Below are 26,947 nucleotides of genomic sequence, written 5' to 3'. Positions count from 1 at the left end.
TTTCAACATTTTGAGGAACCCTCCTACACTGTTGGTGGGAATGCAAGCTGGTGCAACCACTCTGGAAAACAGCATGGAGGTTCCTCAAAATGTTGAAAATAGAACTACCCTATGACCCAGCAATTGCACTGCTGGGTATTTACCCTAAAGATACAAACGTAGTGATCCGAAGGGGCACGTGCACCTGAATGTTTATAGCAGCAATGTCTACAATAGCCAAACTATGGAAAGAACCTAGATGTCCATCAACAGACAAATGGATAAAGAAGATGTGGTATATATACACAATGGAATACTATGCAGCCATCAAAAGAAATGAAATCTTGCCATTTGTGACGACGTGGATGGAACTAGAGGGTATCATGCTTAGCGAAATAAGTCAATCGGAGAAAGACAACTATCATATGATCTCCCTGATATGAGGGAGAGGAGATGCAACATGGGGGGTTAAGGGGGTAGGAGAAGAGTAAATGAAACAAGATGGGATTGGGAGGGAGACAAACCATAAGTGACTCTTAATCTCACAAAACAAACTGAGGGTTGCTGGGGGGAGGGGGGTTGGGAGAGCGGGGGTGGGGTTATGGACACTGGGGAGGGTATGTGCTATGGTGAGTGCTGTGAAATGTGTAAACCTGGCGATTCACAGACCTGTACCCCTGGGGAGAAAAATATATGTTTAAAAAAAATAAAATTAATTTTAAAAAAAAGTAAAAATCAGGTAATATGGAACAGTTGAGAGGACTTCATGGGTTGGTGTTCTATTAAAAAATTTCTTCAACAGAGAGGAAAGGTAGCTATGGATGATCTTAGTGTAAGAGTTTAGCTGCAAACACTTTCTACTTACCAAGACATATCCTCTATACCACGTTGCTGCATAGTATATCAAGTGAAATGATTGAGCAAAACATGAAGGAAATAAGCTACACTTAAATTTTATTTACTAGCACTTGGCAAATTATATTATTTCCCCTTTTAAAGAAAAAGCATATAGAACTTAGATATCATTTTTGAAAATCAAGATATATTTTGTGTAGTAGAACCAAAACCTAAAAAGTATCATTGCAGTTTAAAAGTCCTTCCATTTGAAGAGTAATTTTCTACCCTTTTGGCAGAAATTCTGAAGTATTTATGTATTACATATAACGTATATTAGGCCCAGAGCTTCAAAAACTCTGAACAACATAAGTCAAAACCTCTCACATTTTTGTTTTAGATCAAATAACACCAGAAAAATAAAAAACTAAAAGGATTAAGAATAACTCAAGTGAAGAGTACTTACCAATTTGGCCAGCTTTGACTTTAAAAGGAACATCCAACTCACTCTTCAAAAGAAAGAAAAAAATTTAAAAGACATCTTAAATTATTATGCTCCCCCCAAATTACCTTTACATCATCATTTAAATACACAATCAATCAATACACAATCATCTCACAGGAAAAACATGAAATAAATTTTCTGTATCTGAGTAACTCAGGACATCCTGGGTCCAACTTTTTTTTTTAGATAACTCAGGACATTCTGAAATAAAAAAAGAATTTCTACCGACTCAAATTGGACTTTGAGGAAAGAACCACAAGAGAAACAAAACTATAAATAGGAACAATAGGAAAAGAGTTTGTAGCTAAAGAAAGTAATTGGGTAAACTGAATACTTGTTTTAATAAACCAAACCAAGATGGATGGAAATGCCATGAACCTAAAATAATGATGGACACCGTTTATCTAAAACACTAAAATAGGAAAAGAAAGAGTCCTTTCACAAAAATCAGATGAAAACAATAACTGAACAATTATTTTCACTCAAATAAAATATATGGCAAATAAGCAAAAGAATCTTAAAGGAAAGGGAGATTCTCCACTTACTATTTACCAAATTAGCATTTACTTTAGATTAAGTTATTGACAGGTACCAATAATTAATAAAAATAAACTTCCACTTATCCGGATTCCAAACCACCAGAAAGTACAAATAACTTTTTTATTCACAGAGTATTAAGCAATACCAATATTCACAATGATCACTTGAGTCTTTAGAATTATTAAAAATTAAACCAATCAGAATTACTAAAAATTAAACCAATCTAACCAATTTGTTACCTTAGTACATACTATCAACCTGGTGACTGAAATATAGCACTTTAGGTAACAATTAACTAAAATCATCAGTTTAACCAATCATCTGATTACACAAGCATTCAAGGTGAACAGGAATGAAACATAATACTCATCTTTTTGTAGACCAAAAAACAAAATTCCTCTCTGGTGGTTAAGAGAGCAGCTCTATACCCAAGGTGGCAGTGGCAAGTTGGGGAGGTGGGAAATGTATTCAAGGGCATTCATATTATACTTTATGTTATGCAGGATACAAACTGAATTATACACTTCTAAAAGTTTGGGCTCATTTGCATTTCGATCCTCATGAAATAATTTTTCACAAAAAATAAATGTAAAGGGGTGCCTGGGTGGCTCAGTGGGTTAAAGCCTCTGCCTTCGGCTCAGGTCATGATCCCAGGGCCCTGGGATCGAGCCTCGTATCAGGCTCTCTGCTCAACAGGGAGCTTGTTTCAGATATCCTGCTTCCCCCTCTCTCTCTCTGCTCTGCCTGCCTCTCTGCCTACTTGTGATCTCTGTCTGTTAAATAAATAAAATCTTTAAAAATAAATAAATAAATAAATAAATAAATAAATAAATGTAAAGAACCCATAGTCAAAGTAAAACCTCACTAATCCAATTTAATTGGGGAAAGGAGGCTAGTTTGAATTAAGGGAGATTATTAATTACTAAATAATTTACTATATTTAACTATAACCCAAATTCAAACTACACTAACAGAGTTCAATTTGTCTCTTAAATATCCTCTTATATATCCTCTCACCACAATTCTTTATTTTTTTTAAGATTTTATTTATTTATTTGACAGAGAGAGCCACAGCAAGAGAAGGAACACAAGCAGGAGGAGTGGGAGAGGGAGAAGCAGGCCTCCACCATGCAGGGAGCCCAAGGCAGGGCTCGATCCCAAGACCTGGGGATCGTGACCTGAGCTGAAGGCTGATAGTTATAGAATGAGCCATCCAGTTGCCCTCACTGCAATTCTATTTATACTTCTTTCCTTCTAAAATATTTTCCTAAAAAGGGAAAAAAATAACCTTTACTCCAATCTCCAGCAAAAGAGTCTTACGTTCTAAATTTTGGGGTAAAATTTAAAAAGTTGTAGCATCCTATATAGATAAAGGAAGGGAAAAAAATTTAAATATTTTGAGTGCCCACTACTTTTAATCTTAGTCAAGCCACAAAAGCAAAGACATACTATATTACTTCGTACTATTAACTCCAATTTAAAGATGATTAAACTAATGCTCACAGAAACTTAGAAACTTGCCAAAAGTCACATAGCTGGTAAAAGGGAAGAACCAGCACTGAAACCCAGGTCTGCCACACTCCAAGGTCCATGCCCTTTCCAGCATGCCTGCCAAGTAGTTTCCAGCAGAACAAAATAAATTGTTACTCCACATGACAAAGTTCTATTCTTAAGATCTTTAATATCCAAAACTGGCTTCCCTGAGACCAGTCATTTGAGCACTTTGGGTATAAGACTCTCCTTAATTACACAGTTCATCATGTAGAAATCCAACCAGAAGTCAACACTAGGATTATAAAACATACTGTAGTTGTTAGATATCTGACCTATTAATTAAAGAATAAACTTATTTTGAGGCATCTGGGTGGCTCAGTGGGTTAACTTTCTGACTCTTGATTTTTGGCTCAGGTCATGGTCTCAGGGTTGTGAGACTAAGCCCTGCATCAGGCTCCATGCTCAGCACGGAGTCTGCTTGGGATTCACTTTCTCCCTCTCTCTCTGCCCCTCCCACTCCTCACGTGTGTGTGCTCTCACTCTTTTTCTCTCTCTCTCTAAAACAGATAAATAAAATCTTTAAAAAAAAAACAAACTCATTCTTAAGACTTTGTAAAATCAAATTAAGTCTGATAGGCTAAAGCCTAATAGACCGGGAGAAGGAATAGTGGGTAGAGCGCTAGAATCCAAAAAATCTACTTGATCTGTTAATATTACCATAATATTATAAGGCTGGACTGTCAATGTATTTCCAAAAAGGCAATTATTCATTTGAAAAATTGTTAAAGTCAAGTTCTTATTTACCAAATATGTAAAGATAATTCTGGAGAAAATTATTTAAAGTAAGACAAATGTCTACTACAGACTATTCAGTCAAATTAAGTCAAGGAAAAACATTTCACTTTCTAAGAGAGAGCATTTTGATCAACAGGAAAAAAAAATCTAAATTTTTAATCTCAGATTTTCCTAAAGCAAACAGTTCAAAAAGTAATCCTTCTCTGAGTGACTCAATCACTTTATCTGGTACCTGGTACCAGATACCAAGTAACCAAGAATTTCTGAAAGTTTACCAAATTAACTGAGTGATCAACATAGTTTGAAAACTTACCAGAGCATTTTCTTTTATCTGTAGGTTATCTAAAGCCACATTACCTTTAAAGAAAAAGGGAGGGAGGAAAAATATGAAGTTAAAATATCAATTAGTATAGCCTGTCATAATGCAGTATGAAACACTATGACACTAAGCTAAGAGTTAAGAAGACAATAGGTAAGCAAAGCAAACTTCAAGAACTTAAGCAGCCACTAACACAAAGTGTTGCTATATATGCAAATGGTAGTATATATATGTAGGTTAGCCCAGGACAAAAGAAATTACAAAATACTTAAACTGGCTAACATTCAAGTAGACAACGAGAAAGAATGTGGAGACTCTCAGACTAAAGAACTCCAGAACCAAAGAAAATATCTATCATTTTGAATGACTAAGCTAAAAACCTCAAAACAACAAAAAAAAAAAACAAAAAAAAGAAAAAAAAGGACATAAAGAGATGACTATTAGAACAGATCAATCATATTGTAACCCAGGATTCTCTCCTTAATTATGCTATCAATGAACATTTTCTACAGGAATATAATGTTAGTCTTTTGAAACTCCAAACATGGCACCTTCCCAATGATTATTGTTTATGGTTCTAAAGTTACCTTTTTTTTTTAAAGTAAACTCTACACCCCAATGTGGGGCTCAAACTCATGACCCCAAGATCAAGAGTCACTACTCTACCAAATGGGCCAGCCAGGTGCCCCCATTGCTCTAATGTTAACTCATCCAATTCTTCTTAAATCTAAAGCCATTATGGTACCATTATATGACTCCAGTTTTAAACGCTGTACTTATATTTGTTGATATAATATACTTAAATATTCTTACTTACATAAAAACCGAACCAAAAGAAAAAGGTTTCCATTTCACTTAAATTCTCTAAAGGTTAGGGGCGCCTGGGTGGCTCAGTGGGTTAAGCTGCTGCCTTCGGCTCAGGTCATGATCTCAGGGTCCTGGGATCGAGTCCCGCATCAGGCTCCCTGCTCAGCAGGGAGTCTGCTTCCCTCTCTCTCTCTGCCTGCTTCTCTGTCTACTTATGATCTCTCTCTGTCAAATAAATAAATAAAATCTTTAAAAAAAAAAATTCTCTAAAGGTTAATAAAACTATTCTTTCAATATTAAATGTAAGCATGAGTTATTCAGTTATATATTTTCTTAATCACTCATGACACATTTATATTTTTAAAAATACTATACTTTCGGGCACCTAGGTGGCTCAGTTGGTTAATGACTACCTTTGGCTCAGGTCATGATCTTGAAGTCCTGGGATCGAGTCCTGCATCAGGCTCCCTGCTCGGCAGGGAGTATGCTTCTCCTTCTGACCCTCTCCCCTCTCATGTACTCTCTCTCACTCTCTCTCAAATATATAAATAAATAAAAATATTTTTTAAAAAAATACTATGCTTTCTATGCTACCCAAAAGTATTTTTCGAACAAGTAATTTTTCCCTCACAGTACTTCGGAGTGAACTAAAAAGAATATTTAATTCTTTTATGCTATTGTTAAAGATGTACTTTTCCCAGATCTCAGATTTTTTTCAAACAAAAAACACTTCCTATGAGTTAGATGCTGAAAAGAGAGAGATGAGAAGAACAACATCCCTGCTATTACGGAGCTCACAGCCTAGCAAAGGAGACCAAATTTCTAAAATTTTAGAAATATTTTAGTGGCATTCCCGGAGAAGAGTACAGAGATGCAAAGAAGGAGAAACCTAACTGCCTAAGGAGATCAAGAACTTCCCACCAAAGTCTTAGCTAGAAGGCCAAAGAAATATTTACCAGGTGGATAAGAAAAGAGGGCAAACACACATGCATGAGTAAGACACATTTTAGAAACCACATGTGGTTTGGTGTAGCTAGAGGGCATGAGAAAAAAAAAATAGGAGATACTAAGTCAGAGAGGTTGGCAGGAGCCAGACTAACAAAGAATTTTGAGGATGAAAAGTTCAGATTGGTCACAACACGGAGATGAAATATGTATAATAGGGATGACAAAATCAGAGCTATATTTTAGAACCATTACTCTGCTCCTCTCAGAAATAACCATGGATCCGTCCAAATAATTTAGCTACAAGGATATTGCAGTACTGGTTATAAGGGCAAAAACAATGGATGAATACGAAGGAGGGAGAGTGGAGGGAAAGGGAACCTAAAGAACTGAATGTCCAAGAAGAAGGCATAAATCATAATACATCTATAATATAGAGCAAAAAATTAGACAGATATGGAAGAATATTGAGTTTTTAAAAAGGGGGCAAGCCCAGATTGATCCAATCTGATATAAAGAGTATATATGCACACATACAAAGAAAACAACTGTAAGATTATACATCTTATGATCAGAGTGGTTATTTCCATATAATAAAGTTCATTTGCTATCTAAAATAAACTGCTGAAAGCTGCAAAAAACGAGAGAAGCCTCACAATAGGGAGGAAAATACATTATAATAGGAAGAAATGGAAATAATATAGGCAGTCAAGCAGCTTCTACAATACACTAAAGAAAAGGGGGGTCTGGGTGGCTCAGTCTGTTAAGCATTTGACTCTTGATTTTTGCTCATATTATGATCGCAGGGTCCTGAGATCAAGCCTGTGTTGCCCCGCGTCACCCTGTTGCCCAGGAGTCTGCTTAAGATTCTCTCCCCCTTGAACCCTCTTACAATGTTGGTAGGAATGCAAGTTGGTGCAGCCAGTTTGGAAAACAGTGTGGAGATTCCTTAAGAAATTAAAAATAGAGTTACCCTGACCCTGCAATTGCACTACTGGGTATTTACTCCAAAGATACAGATGTAGTGAAAAGAAGGGCCATCTGTACCCCAATGTTTATAGCAGCAATGGCCACGGTCACCAAACTGTGGAAAGAACCAAGATGCCCTCAATGGACGAATGGATAAGGAAGCTGTGGTCCATATACACTATGGAGTGTTATGCCTCCATCAGAAAGAATGAATACCCAACTTTTGTATCAACATGGACGGGACTGGAAGAGATTATGCTGAGTGAAGTAGGTCAAGCAGAGAGAGTCAATTATCACATGGTTTCTCTTATTTGTGGAGCATAACAAATAACATGGAGGACATGGGGAGATGGAGAGAAGGGAGTTGAGGGAAATTGGAAGGGGAGATGAACCATGAGAGACTATGGACTCTGAAAAACAATCTGAGGGTTTTGAAGGGGCGGGGGGTGGGAGGTTGGGGGAGCCAGGTGGTGGGTACTACGGAGGGCACATATTGCATGGAGCACTGGGTATGGTGCACTAACAATGAATTTTAGAACACTGAAAAAAATGTAAATTAAATTTTAAAAAATGATTCTCTCTCCCTCTCCCCTTCTCCCTGCTTACTCATGCTCTATCTCGAGTGAGAGAAAGAAAGGAAGGAAGGAAGAGAAAGAAAGAAAAAGAAAAATATACTAAGTAGAAATTAAAATGTGAAATAGTAACTTCAGGGTCAAAAAGGCAAAGTCAGAGTAAGAAGTTATTTTATAGGTAGAATTGACAAGATGGTATCACAGACCAAATGCAGGGGTAATAAAGCAGTTGTAGAAAACAGACATGTGTTCTGGAACTGGGGGAAAAAAAAGGTCCTTAAGAAGTATTTTTTTTTTTTTTTTTTTTATTTGACACAGAGAGAGAGAGATCACAAGTAGGCAGAGCAGCAGGCAGAGACAGAGGAGAAGCAGGCTCCCTGCTGAGCAGAGAGCCCGACACGGGGCTCGATCCCAGGACCCTGAGATCATGACCTGAGCTGAAGGCAGAGGCTTTAACCCACTGAGCCACCCAGGTGCCCCGGTCCTTAAGAAGTATTATGTGTATGACCAGTGCTGTTACTTTGATCCTATTCTCTCTGCTCATATCTTCCAATCTAGACAAGGGAATTTCGATTAAACTTGGTATTCATGGGGGTAAAAAAAAAGAAGTATTATGTGCAAAAAATTACATAAAAAAGAAAAATATTCCTGGATTTAATTCCTTCAGATAATGAATTATAAATAATTACAACTAGGAACTCTATTCAAGCCAAAAGAAGTAAACTGCACAGATGTCAGTACATATTGGAAGCAATCCAAACTAGTTTAACAAGATCTAAGACCCATATAGAGACTTGTGAACTTGCTCATGAATCTGGATTCATCAACCCAGTGATCCCCACTCATGGGTCAAGAGTCACCAAGAGTTCTCATGAAAAATCTGCATTAGATATGAAGTAATTTTTAAAATAATTATTAAGACACTAACATAATATGTGTAAAAATATGAATGTGCTTATAAAAAGTAGGCTGTTTCTAGCACAGTGGCACTTTGATTCTTCAATGAATAGATGGTATTTAAAAGTGAAATACTGAAAACTACCAATGGCTAACAGAGTTAAACAAGTATTCTTAGAAAGTCAGACAAAGAGATTATTGTTAACAGGATTAAGGATTTTTTTAATTAATTTTTTTCAGTATTTTTTAGTTTTTATAATAATTAAGTATGATTTTTATTTTAAATTATATAAATTATAATAAAAATGGAAAACAAAACCCAGGTAAACTCTAACATCAATAGGACCTCAATATATTTTATATACATTCCTCCTATATCTAATAGTCAACTTACTTAGAGAAGCATTTAAAAAAAAAATCTTATTTCTGCTTACGGTTTAGCAAACAAATGCATATTCCCTCTCTGAAAAATGTGAATGCTATCTAACAAACAGTAAATATAACAACGAAATAAGAATGACACATTCTATAAGTTATTTGCACTGAAGGAGGAGCCACTAGCCTCAGTACAAAGAAAAGGGGAGGAATAGTAACAAATTGCAGATTAACACCAGGGTAAAAGTGCATTCATTCAACCAGCAGCTGAGTGCTTTATCTAGGTTAGGCACTGTGCTAACATGTATTCTTCCACTAAACTGCATGCTTTTCTGCAGATATATATGCAGGAGCTGAACTGCCTATCTTTGGAATATCAGAAATTCTGTTTATGTAAAAAATAATTTACACGACTAAGATTAAAGCAGATCCCCTCCTAAATATCAACCATTTTATATTTAACTGGATACTAAGGAAAAGTTAGTATTTAATCTCCTGTTTCTACTTCAAGATAGCATAATAATTCCATATATAAACAAATAACTTTATTGCTATAGCCAGATCACAGGGCTAAGAACAGAGGCCATACAAAGTTCCTGAAAATCTGGAGGAAGGGTAAATATTCGAGTCAAAACTTTAAAAAACAGGGGCACCTGGGTGGCTCAGTGGGTTGAGCCTCTGTCTTCAGCTCAGGTTTGAGCTGAAGGGATTGAGCCCCCCCCCCCAATCAGGCTCTCTGCTCAGCAGGGAGCCTGCTTCCCTCCTCTCTGCCTGCTGCTCTGCCTGCTTGTTATCTCTCTCTCTGTCAAATAAATAAATAAAATCTTTAAGAAAAAAAAAAAAAACTTTAAAAAACAAACAAGATAAAGAATGAATTGGAGATGGATGAACTAGATAAACTTAACACTGACAGCAAGAAGGGCACTAAAGCCAGTCCCACAGTCAAGTGTCTCTAATCCCATGGAGAAGTTCCATGGAGAAAATGGTGAAAAGTGACAAGGAAAGAAGTTCTATGAAGTGATTCCCCTTTATGATGAACTGACAGGCTTAAAGAGTGAGAGTAAGCAGTAAGTACAGTCTGTGTTTCAGAAGAGGTTTCTCATTCTCACGTTATGATTCTTAGTAATAAACTAAAATTATTTTGATGAGCATACATAGCTAGGGAGCCTCACATAGAGTTTCAAAGTTAATCTTAAAGATTTATTTATTTATTTATTTATTCTTGCTAGAGAAAGAGAGCTAGAGCACTTGCACAAGCAGGGGGAGGGGCAGAGGGAGAAGCAGACTCCCCACTGAGCAGGGAGCCAGACACAGGGCTCCAACCCAGGACCACGGGATCATGACCTGAGTTGATGGCAGACGCCCTACCAACCGAGCCACCCAAGTGCCCCAAAGTTAATCATAAAGGGTATTTTCAGAAGTACCTTAAAGGGTAAATCCTGGATCAAAATTTATCTAATAATCTTTACTAATGAACCAGAAGATGAAAATGATAGTAAATCCATTAAATTAATAAATGACACCAAGGTAAGCAGAGTTGGAGTCACCTCAAAAAATACAATAGAAAAAGAAATGTTGCTAAATTAAAGAAAACAACCAACTTAGTACATTTAGGAATACAAATGAAATGGTACTGGCATAATATGAAACAAGTCTAAATTCAAGAATGGCTTCTAAAGCACATAATAGCCTACAAAATAAATGAAGAAAGACATTTATGATGTCTTTATGATGTTAAATACTTCCAGGCAGAAATAATCTGTCTGAACTTTCACAGAAGTTTAGCTATAACTTTCTTATGGTACTTAACTACATAAATCCCCAACTTGATTATCAATTCCTTACTGATTCTCCTCATAGTAGAAGCTCAATAAACACTGACATAATTGATTTAGAATGCATATTATACTAGAGTAGGACAACTACAATAAGAACATAAAATTGAGAGGGGCGCCTGGGTGGCTCAGTTGTTAAGTGTCTGCCTTTGGCTCAGGTCATGATCCCAGGGTCCTGGGATCGAGCCCCACATCAGGCTTTCTGCTCAGCAAGAAACCTCCTCCCTCTCCCACTCCCCCTGCTTGTGTGTTCCCTCTCCCACTGTCTGTCAAATAAATAAATAAAATCTTAAAAAAAAAAAAAAGAACATAAAATTGTTATATTTTAGAAAACACTCTTTGAGCTATAACCTTTCTTGATCTTCCATTGAAGGAGACAGGACATAGACATCAAGCAAAAGAAACTGAGGCACAGGAAGTCTAAATGACTGGCCTAAGGACACTATGTCAACCTACTAAGTGGTAGAGCCAGGGCTCAAATTTTCTGATGCCCAGTGTTTTGCTCAGAATATCACACTGTCTCCCAAAGAGCAGAGCAGAATGAGTAGAGAATTTTAATTCTGAAAATAATTCTATCTCCTTTGTGGAGAAAAAATGCCATACATTGAGAGGCCTGTGTAGTTGGTGGATCCACTTTTGGTCTTTGCATTTTAAGAGTGTGAAAAAAATCCCAAACCAAAAGGGAAACTAAAATCAGTAAACCTAACAAGGACAAAACCAGTAAAAAAGGATAGAGTCAAGGTTTATGTTAGGAGGATTATCAGAAGAAAGGATAGTGGCACAGTGGAAAACACAGAAGCAGGAGATGGCCACCATAGTACTTTTCATAAATCTACATTTTTCCAAAAACAAAGACAGAAATTCATAAGTTATAACTATTCAGAACCATAAAGATCTTTAAACCTAATTCCTGCTCACTTTACATATGAAAAAAATGAAGCCTAAAAATATCAGGTGGTTTATCTAAAATCATACAATTATTGTGTAGCAGTGCAATAAAACCTCGGTCTCCTGACTCCCCGGTCAATGTTGTTAACATAAAACAGAGATTAATTTAAAACTGTTTAAAAATAAAACAAAACAGCCCAACAAACAAAAATGCCATGCCTACTCCATGAAACTAGTTTTGCATATTATAAAACAATAAAAAAATTCATAATGCTGGGACGCCTGGGTGGCTCAGTGGGTTAAGGCCTCTGCCTTCAGCTCGGGTCATGATCTCAAGATCCTGGGATCGAGCCCCGCATCGGGCCCTCTGCTCGGCGGGGAGCCAGCTTCCTCTCTTTCTCTGCCTGCCTCTCCGCCTACTTGTGATCTCTGTCAAATAAATAAATAAAATCTTTTAAAAAAAATACATAATGCTATATATTTATTTTGTTTCCTTTATGTATCACAGACTCATTATTTGAAAGTATATCAAAATACTGAGACATACTCATTCTCAAAAAGTGAACTAATGTAAATGACTGAACAGTTTTTTAAAGCATAAATCAAATTATTTTAATAACCATTGTTTTAGTAAAGAATACTGAAGAAACTATTGTAGCAATTCATTTCAATTGAACATTTCCATTCAACCCAAATTAACTAATTTAGTTAACAGACTCCTTTTTCTTGTAAGATTTAAGTAATCCCTATACCTCATGTGGGGCTTGAAACACAATCCCAAGATCAAGAGTCACACTCTTGTCACACTCCTCCCCCCCTCCCTCCTCCAACAGAGCCATGTAGGCACCTCCCACAGAACTCCCTTTAATAGTTCAGAGACTTGGTCTTGGGAGACATTGTGAGAGGAAACAACTGACTCTTACTCTTTCCATTTCCCTGTTCAAATAGGAAGTCTTGGCAAAGAAAGGTGGAAAGCTGCCAGATTACCAACTTTCTCCCTTTCAGGAACATTTCAGGGATCTCATAAATGAGTAGTGTAGCAGAGCTTCCAAGCAAAATGGTTATCAAACTACCAACCTCCAGTTTTTTTTTTCTGGAAAAGGGAGGAATTTTTAATTTATGATGCTTTTAAAAGGGTGGTAAGGTTATTTTCAAATTAAGTTTTTAAGCATTGCTTTGATAATAATTGAAGCTAAATATGTATTATAATATTGAACTTTGTTATTTATTTTACATGCTATATATAGGACAAGCTACTGACAAATGTGGCCTTCACTATACCAGGGGCTGGCTGGGAGAAAAGGACAAAAAAAGAATTCCTCTACAAGCTTAGAAATATCTAGATATGGTTATGTTTTATTTGTCAAGGTTAAAAAGAAGCAAAGAGGCCTACTTTTTCCTGTATTCTCAAGCTACTCTACAGCTACCAGTTAGGACAATGTAAAATATTAGATTTGAATTTGCAACATTTCATGACTGTGACTCTTTGCTCACCATTCTGAATGAAGAGCAAAGAGGAAAGATGCAGTGATCACAATTTCCCACTATGTAAGAAGAGCAAGTGGCACAAAGACAACTAATGAAGGAGATCACTCTGCTCTGGCCTTGTTCAAATCACAAAGGTTAAAAGCCAGAAGAGATGACCTTGCCTAACCACCTCATTTACAGATAAGAAACTAGTGGTCACTTGTCAGTGACTTGCCAAAAGCCACATAACTAGGCAATATCAAAGATGGAATTAGATCCCTCCTTCCTTATGCTGCTCTACTCCCAACAGTATCTGGCAGCGGGCAGAAAAGTGTCAGGCCTGAGGTGAAGGACAGCACAGTCATCAGCACGGGTTCAGCATGGTTTGCAGAGAGCTAAGAACTCTGCGGGCACTCCACCTGGCTTCTATCCCTGGTCACTGTAGCCACTCCCTGGATCCAATACATCCCAGCCTCTTGTATACTCTACCCATCAAATGGAAGTGAGAATTCGGAATGAAGGATTTTCCTGCTGACCTTCCACAGTAAAACGTTTTGAAAAATCAAACTGACAAAGGTTCTACATTGCTTAATACTACTTAAATCAAGTTGCAAAAGATAAGGGATTTCAACACACCTTTTCAAAAACATGTTACTCTTAAAATAATTATATCCTGGACACAGCTCAAATGGCTAAGGGCTATACAATTTATTTTAGGTACCAGTTTCTAGAGAACAAAACCCTTCCTAACTGAATAGGCAAGCAACATGCCACCACATATTTTTCTGAGCCTTTGAAAACCTGACTTACATACTAGCTGGCATATAAGTATATAAGTATATATACTTATATAAAATATAAGTATTTTAAGTTAAATTCAAATGTAAATGGGGTTTTTTAAAGAAGTTTGGAAAATAAGTATTTAGATGTGTTATGTTAGCGCTATACCAAACTGTCAAACTACAGAATATGAAAACCCTAAGTTTAAATAAAGCCTAGAAGAAACATATTCATGAAAATAAAACAAAGCAAGCTGTTTTCCATAACTCAGCTAGGTTTGTTTGTCATCACTATTACTATCAGTATTAACAATTTAACAAGTGTAAGTACAAAGGATTTTCAAATCATTTAGTCCCAAACACAGTGCTATTTCCCCATTTTACAGATAAGGAAACTGAGGCTTAAAGAATTAAAATGTTTTGCTACTGGTCCCACAGTTAGTAAATAATCAGGGCCTCATTCTCCTACAACAGCAAGTTTTTTTAAAAGACATTCGGCTTAAATCACCGTATTGGGAATTGGGACTCCTGGGTGGCTCAGTAGGTTAACTGTCTGCCTTTGGCTCAGGTCATGATCCCAGCCAGGGTCCTGGGATTGAGTCCCACATAGTCAGTACTCCTTGCTCAGCGGGGAGCCTGCTTCTCCCTCTGTTTGCTGCTCCCCCAGCTTGTGCTCTCTCACTCTCTGACAAATAAATAAATAACACAGGAATTGTTTGGCATTTAAAAAAATATATTTGAAAGAATAAAAACAGGGGCGCCTGGGTGGCTCAGTCGTTAAGCATCTGCCTTCAATTGAGGTTATGATCCCATAGGCCTGGGATCCAGGCCCACACTGCGCTCTAGGTGCACATTGGGCTCCCTGCTCAAAGGACAACCTGCTTCTCCCTCTCCCTTTGCTGCTCCCCCTGCTTGTGCTCCTTCTTTCTGTGTCAAATAAAAAAATAAAATCTTAAAAAAATAAATAAAACAAAAAATAAAAGAATAAAAATAGAAAAAAGAAAAAGACAGCTTTTTTTTTTTTTTTTGGCTTCTCCAATTTAAAGGCAATTTCCATAGTATACTTCCTGTTTCTAGACTTTCAAGTAAAATTTCCTCATCCTTTTTATTCTACAACTTTTTGTTTATCATTAATTTCACTGTGAATGTCTATGTATGTATGAATATATGCACACCACAATCCTTTTCAAATTTTTTACACAATATTTAGACTTTTGAAACTACTTCCTGACATCATTTTGCATTCTTACCAAGATGATACCTTTCAATCACTTAAGACATGTTTTCTTCTTAAACTGTAAATTTCATGAGGCATACACATTCTCTAAGTTCTTTTTCACTTCTTACTACAGCGTGTTCAGCACCCAGAAGGTCTCTTAAAAATGAAGACGACAGGGGCACCTGGGGGGCTCAGTGGGTTAAGCCTCTGCCTCCGGCTCGGGTCATGATCTCAGGGTCGTGGGATTGAGCCCCGCATGGAACTCTCTGCTCAGTGGGGAGCCTGCTCCCCCCACCCCCTGTCTCTGCCTACTTGTGATCTCTCTCTCTCTCTGTCAAATAAATAAATAAAATCTTTTTTAAAAAAGAAAAAAAAATCTAAAAAAAAAAATGAAGTCAATCTCAATATTCTCCTCAGAGCTGAGTTTCTCAACAAACATTTTCAGCTAGGTAATTCTTTGTTGTGAGGATCTGTTCTATTCATTGCAGGGTGTAGCAGTATGCCTGGGGTCTACCCATTAGATCCCAGTAGCACAACTCTGCTACTAAGTGTGACAACCAAAAATGTCTCAGACAGTTAAAAATCACTGCTTTAGCCTAGTCAAATATTCCAGTTAAGAAGTATCAATTTAGGGGATGCCTGGGTGGCTCAGTTGGTTAGGCCGCTGCCTTCGGCTCGGGTCGTGATCCTGGGGTCCTGGGATCGAGTCCCACATCAGGCTCCTTGCTCGGCGGGGAGCCTGCTTCTCTCTTTGCCTCTGCCTGCTGCTCTGCCTGCTTATGCTCTCTCTCTCTGACAAATAAATAAATAAATAAAATCTTTAAAAAAAAAAAAGAGAGAAGAAGTATCAATTTAGTTTTCCATGTGTTTCTAAAGAATAGTAAGATCAGCCCTGTAAAATTTTCACAGGTTGAATTCTTTTCTCAGGATGTGAAAAATAATTTTTTATAGACTTATTTGTCAGAGAGAGAGAGCGAGCACACAAGCAGGGGAAGTGGCAGGCAGAGAGAGAGAAGCACGCTCTCCTCTGAGCAAGGAGCCCCATGTGGGACTTGATCCCAGGATGCTGGGATCATGACCTGAGCCGAAGGCAGACACTTAATCGACTGAGCCACCCAGGCATCCCAAGATGTGAAAATTTAACAAGAGAAAAAATGGAAACAGCCAAGGTTTATGACACATAAACCTTATTTACTACAACAAATAGTTTTCAAATAATATATAAATTTTCAATTCTTTATAAAATTTGTATCATGGATGTCATAAATATCAGCTATTTCATTAACATACCCACTTGTTTACCACAAAAGGTTAAAGATACATTTCTTCAGGAATATTTTCAGAGAAGAAAAATAACTCACATATCTTGCCTTTCTTTTTCAGTGGGAGAATTAGTGTCATAAAGAAAATACACTGAATAATACCTATAAAACCTTCCTTTATAACAACCACAAAAATAAATGGTGGCAACACTTCACAGAAGCAGAGATGTAGGCTGATAAAGATGAGGGAATCCCAGATTAGACTTCTAATGGATACAATTCCTGAAAGAAAGGAGTTTCTTTTCTGAGGCCTATTATAAAGTGAGGTTTGCCACTGGCAGCATACCTCATTCTAAAAGAAAGAAAATGAGATGAAAGAAAATAAAGTTTCTTTTCCTACAGTCCACTAAAAAAGAGAGGAATAAATGACATAATATTGTGGCGTTTTAATTTCAGATGTGAAAAAGTTCAAAATCCCCAGGAAGCATAGTTCACAATTTCATAGTAAAAAGATGTACAATTAAAATCAGAGTACTGGCACTGGAAGGCCCCTCATATGATACTTATTCCAACTCCCAATTTTAAAGAAAAAGGAAAGAAAAATTTGGTAGAGAAGAAATCTTTGAATATATCCACAAACTTTGTTTCTTTAAAAATAAATCGGACATAAATAGGGCACACCGTTTTAACTTGGCAGGTGATTCTGAGCAGTGACCACATGGGAATATTATATTATTTGGTATGATTTTTTTTCCTTTTAAAGTCTAAAGTAAGATGAAGAAACTAACAAGAAGAAAGGCTAGTGGTTTATCCAACACAACAACCTAGAACCCATGTTTCCTAAATGCTAGCCCAGTCCCTTTTCAGATTTCAAATAATGTTTACAGACTAGAGGGGAGCCTGTGTGGCTCAGTCAGTTAAGTGTCTGCCTTCTGGTGGGGTCATGATCCCAGATTCCTAGGATTGAGCCCCACAGGGGGCTCCTTACTCAGTGCAGAGCCTGCTTCTTCCTCTGCCCCTCACCTTGCCTGTGGTCTCTCACTTTCTATCTCAAATAAATAAAAATCTTAAAATAATACAATTATTATTAGAATAATTGGTATTCAACAGTATTCTGAAGAAAGAGTTGGCTCCTACAGAAGGCACCGGAGATTTAATTCCTTTAATGTCTCCTCCTTTACTTCTCTTTCTCTTGCATTTTATTAGCATTGGGGGAGGGCCACATAAAGGATGTAGTGTTGGGCAAACCACACAGAGCCAATCAAATGATCAGCGACCTATCCAAAAAGGCTCCTCCCCAACCAGGGCAGTACTCCTGGCTCTGTAACAACATTGCTAATATAAATATATGGTTCACATATGTAATTATAAATTTCAGGAGCCAAGTTTTTTTAAAAAAGGAAAAAGAAACGGGGGGATGAATTTTAATAATACACTGTACTTAACCCAACATAATTATTATTTCAACATATAATCAGCATGAAAGATTGAGATCTTACACTCTTTCTCCTACTATTTTCAAAACTCCACCTTATTTCAGACTTAACAGCAAGTCTCAATTCACACTACATTTCAAGTGCCTAACAGCCGCAGGGCTGATGGCCACCCTATCGGACAGCGTGGCTCTATAACTATTTGTTGACTAAATTAAAAGCAGTTCCATCCATTTGAGTAGTTCTTTGGATTTCCTTCCAAAGCTGACAAAACTCCCAAAAGTCTCTTGTAGAATGAAACAGTATCCCCAAGATCCCCAAAGCTTAATATGCATTATCAGTGCAAATAATCTTTTCTGAAAAGTGTGCAAACATACTACTTACTACTTCTACACACTCAATGTTGAGGACAGAAACGTTTGTGTTTGGGGCATGCACCTAATTAATGATGGTGCCTGTCGTGGCTTGAATTATTTTTTTCTATCATCCAAAACAAAACTGAAAGTCACCTCCTACTGAGGTGAAGTAAATATTAAGGGAAGAAGTCGTCTTCTCAAAAGCTTAAAGTACTGTAAGAAGCCATACTAAACAGGCCTGTAGGAACATCTTCCAGGGCCAACACAGATCCCTGCCCAAATCCTGCAATCCTAAAGAGAAGGAAGCCAGGTCCTGCTCGCCATAAAATGCCAAGAGAAGGTTAACTGCGAAACGCAATTTCCTTTTTCTTCTTCCTTGGTGCCACTTTATTAGGCGTGTGTGACCACGCAGCCACCCCCACTGCACGCGGTGCTGGAGGAGAAAGCTTTTTTAAATGCCGTGGAGCCAACGGGGCCAGACTGAGGGCAGCGAGAGGACCCTAAGAGGAGGGCAGGACAGAGCAGGGAGTCCGCCTCCGGGACGCGGAAGGCGGGAACTTGGGCAGGGCGAGCGCGACCCTGCAACCTCTCCCCACCCCTGGCGGGTACCCGGGACCCCGCGGCGGCGGAAGCCGGCAGAGGCCTCCCGGCATCGCGCACCTGCCGCCCGGGGAGGGGGCCCAGCTGAGGGCCCTCCCCGGAGGCGGAGTCTCGGGCGGCGGAGGGAGCCGGGCCCGGGCTGGGACCCGGCAAGAGGAGCCCGCGGCGTGGGCCCCTTCGCCAGCGCCGCAGCCCACCGGCCGCACCCTCTCGCTTACCGCCCCAGATCCCCAGCTTCAGCTGGGACTTGTTGAGGTTCTCCACATAGTCCCCCAGGAAGCGGTTCAGCAAGTCCGCGACCACCGACTCCAGCACCATGGTGGGACTGAGACACGGGGAGAGGGAGGAGCCGGAACCGCCCGGCGCTGCTGAGGGCGGCGGTGCGCGCGGCGAATGACAGGCCCACGGGCTCCGGCCCGCCCCCGCGCCGCGCGCGTGACCCGGGCTGTGCGCAGGCGCGCCGCCGCCGCCGCCGGGAATCCCAGGACGCGGGCGATGGGCAGCAAGCTAGCAAGCTGTCTCTCTGCTGCTGCGGCCCCAGTCACCCGAGGGCGGGCGGGGGTGCTACGGAGAGCCGCGCCCGAGGCACCAAACGGGAAGGACGTTAAGAAAAAGGGCAGGCAGGAGTTACTGAGCACAGCGACCTCTACGTGGCCGCTCTGTTTGCCTGCCGTCGCCTCCTGTCGGCCTTGGGTCCGTAGAGCTCACCATCCTGGACAAAAGCTGCTTCCCAGCGCCTCGCCTTACCCCGGCGGAGCGGACCCGCCCAGGGGGTCCGGCGCCTCCCAGGCCCCAAGTTCATCCTAGGAGCCTCCTAGGCAACTACCCTTTCACCCGTGGGTCAGATGGGAGAAAGAAGACCCTGCACCCTTGTCCTGCTACATTAACCCCGCCTTGGGCAACATTTCCGTTTCTTTTTGCTTCTTGAAAATTTTAATGATTTAAAAGTGAAAGGAGAGGGAACAGAACGGTATCATAGGATGAAAGATAAAATGGCAACTGAATATGCATCGTGTTCTTACCCTTCTCCTGTGCTTGACTCACTTTTAGTTTACTCAGGAGCCATTTCTTAGTTACCTCATTAGGGAAATGAAGAACAAAGGTAGTACTTACTTTATTTTCTTTAAGTATGGGTTAGCTATTATTTATATGTTACTTTCTTCCATACTGTCCTTGAACTCTTCTAGTGTGGCAAGACATTGAAAGTGGGGGCTTTTATAGTGCAAGAACTCGACCTTAATAAAATTTAACCACCCATTGAATCCCTTTGTTTTTTCTTAAAATAGATTTCAAAAAGCTGTTGAGAACAGAAATAAACCTAAATACTAAGACTATTGTAGTCAGAAGCATTTACTGGGGCCCCTGGGTGGCTCAGTGGCTTGGGCCTCTGCCTTCCGCTGGGGTCGTGATCTCAGGGTCCTGGGATGGAGCTCCATGTCCCGTTGGGCTCTCTGCTCGGCAGGGAGCCTGCTTCCCCCACTCTCTCTGTCTACTTATGATCTCTGTCAAATAAATAAATAAATAAAATCTTAAAAAAAAAAAAGCACTTGTTAACATGTAATGTCTGAAAAACAGTGAATTGCTCCTAAAGAACTACTATCAACCAAATATTTGTGTTCCCCCAAAATTCTATGTTGAAATCCTAATCCCCAACATGATGATATTAGGAGATGGGGCTCTAAGGTGGTATTTAGGTCGTTAGGTAATTAAGCAAAATCCTCATGAATAGAATTAGTACCCTTTTTAAAAAGACCACCCCCCCCCAAAAAAAATACAGAGAGCTCCCTCTGCTTTTGCATGTTGAGAACACAACAAGAAAACACCCATCTATGAACCAGGAAGTGGGTCCTCACCAGATTCTAAATTGCCTGGCATTTTAATATTGGACTTCCAATATTCAAAACTGTGAGAAATTTTTATTTTTTTAAACCACAGTTTATGGTACTTTTTTATAGCAGCCTGAATGGACTAAGACAAGATCAAAGAGAAGTCAAAATGTCTGCAATTGTGTTATGTAAAATGGATGTAAAAGAAAGAACCAATACTAATCAGTACTATCAATACCCACCTCCATCCTTCACAGGTATACACAGAAAATATGTCCTTAACCATTTGTCTTTCATTGCTCAGTCGCCCTGACAAAATACCTAGGAGGCACTGTGCACTTCTTTCCTTCACTATCTGCAACCAATGAAAAGCCAAACCTGTCTATTCTGCTTCTGCCACATTTCCTAAATTCTTCTTATATTTCACCTGGAGCATGTAATCACCTTCTAACTGGCCTCCTTTTTCTCCCTTCTCCATCCATCTGCACGCTGCCATGGGAGCTAGTTTCTAAAGCACAGGAGAACTCAAGTTAGTCACCTGCTCAAAAATACCCAGTAACTTTCCACTGTTTTGACACCCTCCTCTAACTGTCCCCAAGGTGTTTCTAGTGCACCCATCCTCCTCCAATAATCTCTCTCCCCTTGTGTACTAACACCAACTATGTACTGAAGGGAAAGCAAAAACAACAACAACAACAAAACAAAACAAAACAAAAAACCAACAACAAAAAACCCCAGTACTATGATCTGGTTGGGAAAGGCATGCACCATAAAACAGTTAAGCAAACAATGCAAGGACATATGATGTATAAGTGCAAGATTATACGAAGATGCCACAGGCAGAAATAGAATGGTCAAGCAAATGAAACAGAGGGCATAATCTGCTGGGAGACGTGAGCAATACTCATCCTTGTATAATAGTAATTCCTTGCACTTCTATGGTACTTTACACTTTTGAAAGAATAATGTGTTTGTTTTTATATGCATTATTCCATTTTATTAATATTCAGTTTTAACTCATGACCTATGATACCATTATTATGCCAAGGTATGCATTTTCATGTAATCCTCACAAAAAAAATCTGTGGGATAAGTAATGCAGGTAGTAATACTGTCCCATTTTACAGGAAAATAAGTCAAGAATACTAAGCAATTTACTGAAAATTACATAGCAGGCATTAATTTCCTTTAGCTCCCTTTCCTCTTTCAATGATTGTAGTTAAATCACTGCTAGGCTAGTAGTAATTCTCAGAGATCTTACTTTGGAAGGTTAATCAAAGAACAGAAAATCTCAAGGCAGAAACTTCAACTTAATATTGTCAGTATTTTTTTTATTTATTTTTAAAGATTTTATTTATTTATTTGACAGAGAGAGAGATCACAAGTAGGCAGAGAAAGAGAGTGAAGCAGGCTCCCTGCTGAGCAGAGAGCCCGATGTGGGCTCAATCCCAAGACCTGAGATCATGACCTGAGCCAAAAGCAGAGGCTTAGCCTGCTTAACCCACTGAGCCACCCACGTGCCCCTATTGTCAGAATTAATAATGCTATTACAACATAGTAGAAAAAGCTTGCAAATTTTAGTATTTCACTTTTTAAGTATGTTCTGACAGTTTGATAAGGTACACACAGCAATGCTCCAAATCCTACATACTTCTTGAAGAAATCAGATATTTACAGTCCTAATCTAAAACAAAGTAATGTAAAGAAGTATCATTACACTCTGATGTATAGCACTATACCCAAAGGAGTTTGGATATGGAGGTTAAAGAAAGTAAACATTGTAGTAATTACAGTTCTTACATTCAATCTGACTTAAGAATAATGCGACAACAAAAGCAATTGCAAAAGTCAACTGCAATGTGGGACTGAGCAGTAAACTACAATTAAAAATTAACAACTCTTGGGTTGCCTGGGTGGCTCAGTCAGTTAAGTGTTCAAATTTTTTTTATTTTATTTTATTTTTTTTTACTTTCTAACTCTTGATTTCAGTTCAGGTCATGATCTCAGGGTCGTGAGATTGAGCCCCATATTGGGCTCTGCACTGTGGAGGGGTCTGCTTAAGTTTCTCTCTCTCCCTCTCTTTCTGTCCCTCCCACCAACTCACCCATGTGTGCTCTCTCTCTCTCTCTCACACACACATGCAAATAAAAAATTAACAACTCTTGCTTAAAAACTGAAAAGTAAGAATTTCTAACTTTGCAATACCTCATACCCACGTGCTATTTCCTTACCTTTTGTTGAGAGAAAGCAAAAGGCCTTTGGGGGAAAAAGAAGGAAATGGAGAAGAAAGCTAGAGAACAAGCATAACACCATGGACTGTCAGAAAATGCAGGAAGATTAGCTGGCAGAAAGCACTGGGGTAGATTGCAGAATTTGAGAACCAGAGGAAAACAAATCTGGCTAATCCAACCCCCCTTGTTTGACAGGTGGAGACAGGGAGTAGGAAAGAGAATTAAGGGACTTGCTAATGTTCCACAACAAGTTAGTGACTGTCAGAGCTAACATTCAATGTCCTGACTCCCTGGTCTGTGTTTTTTCCATAGCTCCATACTCTACTTCCTTGAATGAGAAAGACAGATAAGCCAGAGCACCGGTGTTTTTTTATTTGGTTGTAAGCTCTCTTTTTCTTGCTTTCTGTGACACCTGACCTCCAATGTATTATCTTTTTAAGTCTATATTGTTCAGTTTCCTCCTACTACAAGAACACCTCAGGCCTGGATGGTATGTAATCTAATCACCCTCACTTCACCAGATTATTTTAGAGCTCTGTTACTGGAACAATGTTCCCACGGTTCTAGCTGTGAGCCCTGAAGTGCCACAGCCTTCCTCTGAGGAGATTTGTGTGTTCCAGACATAGGGCCGCATCCTGTTACACCATCTTCCCAAGTACTCTTTGGCTCATGCTTCCAAGGTAAGGAAAACATAAGGCTTAATGGGGCCACAGGGGACCAGCCATTCAAAGACAAGCCTGATGCTTTCAAGAAACCTTACACAGGAAATGCTTCTAAAGTGTCACTGAAGAAGGTGCATTGTTAATAAAAACAAAGCAAATCTGCCTCAAAGAAAAATGTTTTTAGAGGACTTCATGTGTGAATCAGCTAATCCCTGACTAAGCAAACCTGTATAATAATAACAGCTAAAAGCTCACTAGCACTTACTGTGTGCCAGACATTTCATGTATTTTTAACACAACAGTCTTGTGTGGTAGATATTATTATTCTCATTTTACAACTTAGATTCAAAGAGGTTAACTAACTTGCCCACAGTCCCATAGCTAAAAATTTGCATAAACAGATTCAACCTTGTAGAGATTTACTCCAAAGTCTGTATTTCTTCACCCATAAATCATTTCTCATGCTCTGGTGCTTTTTTCCTTTCTCCCACCACAGCATAGCTTTGCTTAACAACTTCTCAGATGGTGAGCCTCCCCATTTTAACCAAGGGCTCTCTGGGCTCTCACTTGCAGAGCTAACAGCTTCTTGTCTCCTGACAAAAGTGAGACAAAACACATTCTCAAGTGTATATATAATTCAGCAATCATTCTCCCATAGATTTAGCATTGCCCCCCAAGAATCTGAGCCAGGCATGGAGATGATATAAAGACAAAGAAGTAACTAGTCAAGGGCATAGCAAGCCCAGGGACCTGTCAACCCTGCCTCCCTGCCAAGACTAAATATATAAATCCTGTTTAATAGTTTCTTCTCGCTTCTGCCTCTGCTAGACAGAATTCAAATATTTCATCCTCATCATTGCTCCTCTGATGGATGTATATAGCTGATGTGATCTTGTATAGCCTGGATCCACGTGCCTAAGATGGTGGCTAAAACTCAGGAAGCATTCAATAAACATTGCTTTGAATAAATAAATGAACTAATGAGCACTCGTTCTCTTCTATAATAACAAATATCATATCAGACATTTTGTATGTTAGGTTGTATGCTCAACTCTTAACAAATGCATAATCTTAGTATATACTTATGACAACCTTATAGGTACATACTGTTATTCTCAGAAGGGATGTGGGAGCTCTCCTGGGTCTCTTTTGTATCATCATTAATTTCATTACCTCTTAAATGTCCCAACTACTATTGTACATTTGATACAGTGGCTTGGAAAGGTTTAGTAACTTGCTCATGTCAAATAGTAAGGAGTCATTCTACAATCAAAACCAGATCCGACTTCAGACCCAGTTTTTTTTTTTTTTTAAGATTTTATTTATCTATTTGACAGACAGAGATCACAAGTAGGCAGAGAGGCAGGCAGAGAGAGAGGAGGAAGCAGACTCCCTGCTGAGCAGAGAGCCCGATGCAGCCCTCCATCCCAGGACTTCATGAGCTGAAGGCAGAGGCTTTTAACCCACTGAGCCACCCAGGCGCCCCCAGATCCAGTTTTCTTAACCACAGCACTCAACAGTGTCTCTTCTATTTTTATTATCATTAATAATAATTGCAACTTCTGTGTGTCTAGCTCTTACCATGTTCCAGGCACAATGCTAAATATTTTACATTATTAGATTCATTTAATTCCCAAAGCAACTCATTTATGCTCACTAATGTGTATTATTACCTCCATTTCCCATCACTGCGAACATGGTAAGTTACTAGGAATAATCATAATTTGCAGGTTTATATGACAGTTCTAGAGACTATTGTGTAAATCATGGAGCACAGTGCCTGTGTATGTATACCCTGAAAACAAAATGCACATGTCCCATCCTAAAACCCTTTGGATGAATTTAATTCACTGAACCTTATTTTGTTTAATTACTAAACATTATTTGGAGAAACAATTAACTTACAAGGAAGGATTTTAAGCAGAAATAGCATACACCCAAATTCTGAACAAAATGCCTCAGACCTCTTTTAAGCTGAGCTAGCCGGAAGCAGTTCTACAGAATGAACATAGGTCAGTTTTCAAGAGGAATAAAAAGGGTCTCCCAGGTGGATACAGCCTAGAAAGACCAGAGGTTGGGGGGGAGGGGTGCCTTCAAAGCATGGTTCCAGCAGCAGTTGTATGCAGAAGTATATATTCCCAATCAAAAATCAACACACAAAGGCTTAAGAAATGGGTTGTGATTTTTAATTACCATATGAGATACACACAATCTTACACGTAATTTTAAGTGTATACTAACTGATTTCTTAACATATGGAAACACCTCTGTAACCGCAACCAGATCAAGATATGGAATATTTTCAGCACTCCATAAGGTTCCGGTACCGAATGAATTCTAATCAACAAAGAAAATACATTTAAAATCAGGACTGAACATCAGAAAGCAGGTAAGAAACTTTGAAGGCTGGCTTTTGGGGGACAGGGACGGTATAAGGTAAAAATAAGACAAACACGACTTGCATCTTCTTTTAGTGGTGGGCGTAGAGTGCTTCCGTGGATTCACATTCATACGTGCGGCGATCCTCCCAATGACTCTCGATATAGTCGAGATTTAACCTTTTTCGCACGTGAGAAAATAGAAACTTGTTTAGGGTTTCTGAGAATAACAGACCCACCAGACGTAAGGGAGAGAAGGAACTGGATGTTTTGAATTTGCGCAGTCCACGTAGCCACGTAGCAGAGCGGAAGGCCTGGCATCAGGTTACCAAGCATCGCCTCTCGCGCCCGCGCATTGGTCAGCGGTCAGGGCTGCAAGTATAAAGGCTCAGACCGGCTGTCCTTGACCAGCGGTGCTGAATCCGGCCGCGCGCGCTTTGAACTTTGTGGAGCCGACGCGCCTCCCTGGCTGGGTGCCTCAGGCAGAACCGTGCAGACACCCATCTGACACCGGACCCCAGGTACGGGAGGAGGAACCCACCTTGTTTAACTCTCCTGGGAGCAAGCCGTGAGTCCTAGAGGGGATAATAGTTATTATTCTAATTCTCGTCAAGGACTAGAGTGCAATAATCCAAGGATTCAGGAAACGATTGCACAAGCAAAGCTCTTCTTGGCACTGCGGACGGCACGACCAAAGTGAGAGGGCAACATTTTGAGAACCTCCGCCATAGGCCTGCGGAGGATCGAGATTAAATCAACAAGCCCTGAAGTGTACAGGACTGGCTAGAGACAAGAGAAGAACGATTGTTCTTCAGTCACTGAGATATAGCTCGCATTGGCAGCGAGAAGGGCAGCTGGCATTGTCCCAGGGGAGGAAGAAGAAAGCAACCCTAAAGTAGGAGAAAAGACACGGGAATTGCTGCGCCTTGCAGAGCTCCCTGCGACGACTGGTGTACCATTGTGAAGCGCAGGCAGACCAG

The 26,947-nt window shown here is 39.4% G+C and overlaps 1 protein-coding gene across 2 annotated transcripts in view; it reads right to left on the bottom strand.

The window, feature by feature from the left end:
• Positions 1 to 19,254, bottom strand: part of VPS13C (vacuolar protein sorting 13 homolog C) — a 195,290-nt gene extending 176,036 nt beyond the window's left edge. For both annotated transcript variants that reach the window (XM_032864804.1, XM_032864805.1), the window contains exons 1-3: positions 19,089 to 19,254; positions 4,461 to 4,504; positions 1,280 to 1,322 (exon numbers count right to left, since the gene is read on the bottom strand). In XM_032864804.1, coding sequence (XP_032720695.1) covers positions 1,280 to 1,322; positions 4,461 to 4,504; positions 19,089 to 19,188 — 187 coding nt within the window. In that variant the 5' untranslated portion in view covers positions 19,189 to 19,254. The remainder of the gene's footprint in view (positions 1 to 1,279; positions 1,323 to 4,460; positions 4,505 to 19,088) is intronic.
• Between the last annotated feature and the right edge of the window lie 7,693 nt (positions 19,255 to 26,947).

The sequence above is a fragment of the Lontra canadensis genome, unplaced genomic scaffold, assembly GCF_010015895.1.
Source record: "Lontra canadensis isolate GAN:19392208 unplaced genomic scaffold, GSC_riverotter_1.0 scaffold28, whole genome shotgun sequence".
Lineage (NCBI taxonomy): Eukaryota > Metazoa > Chordata > Mammalia > Carnivora > Mustelidae > Lontra > Lontra canadensis.
The sequence above is the reverse complement of the archived record's forward strand: the minus strand, read 5'-3'. Positions and strand labels throughout refer to the sequence as shown.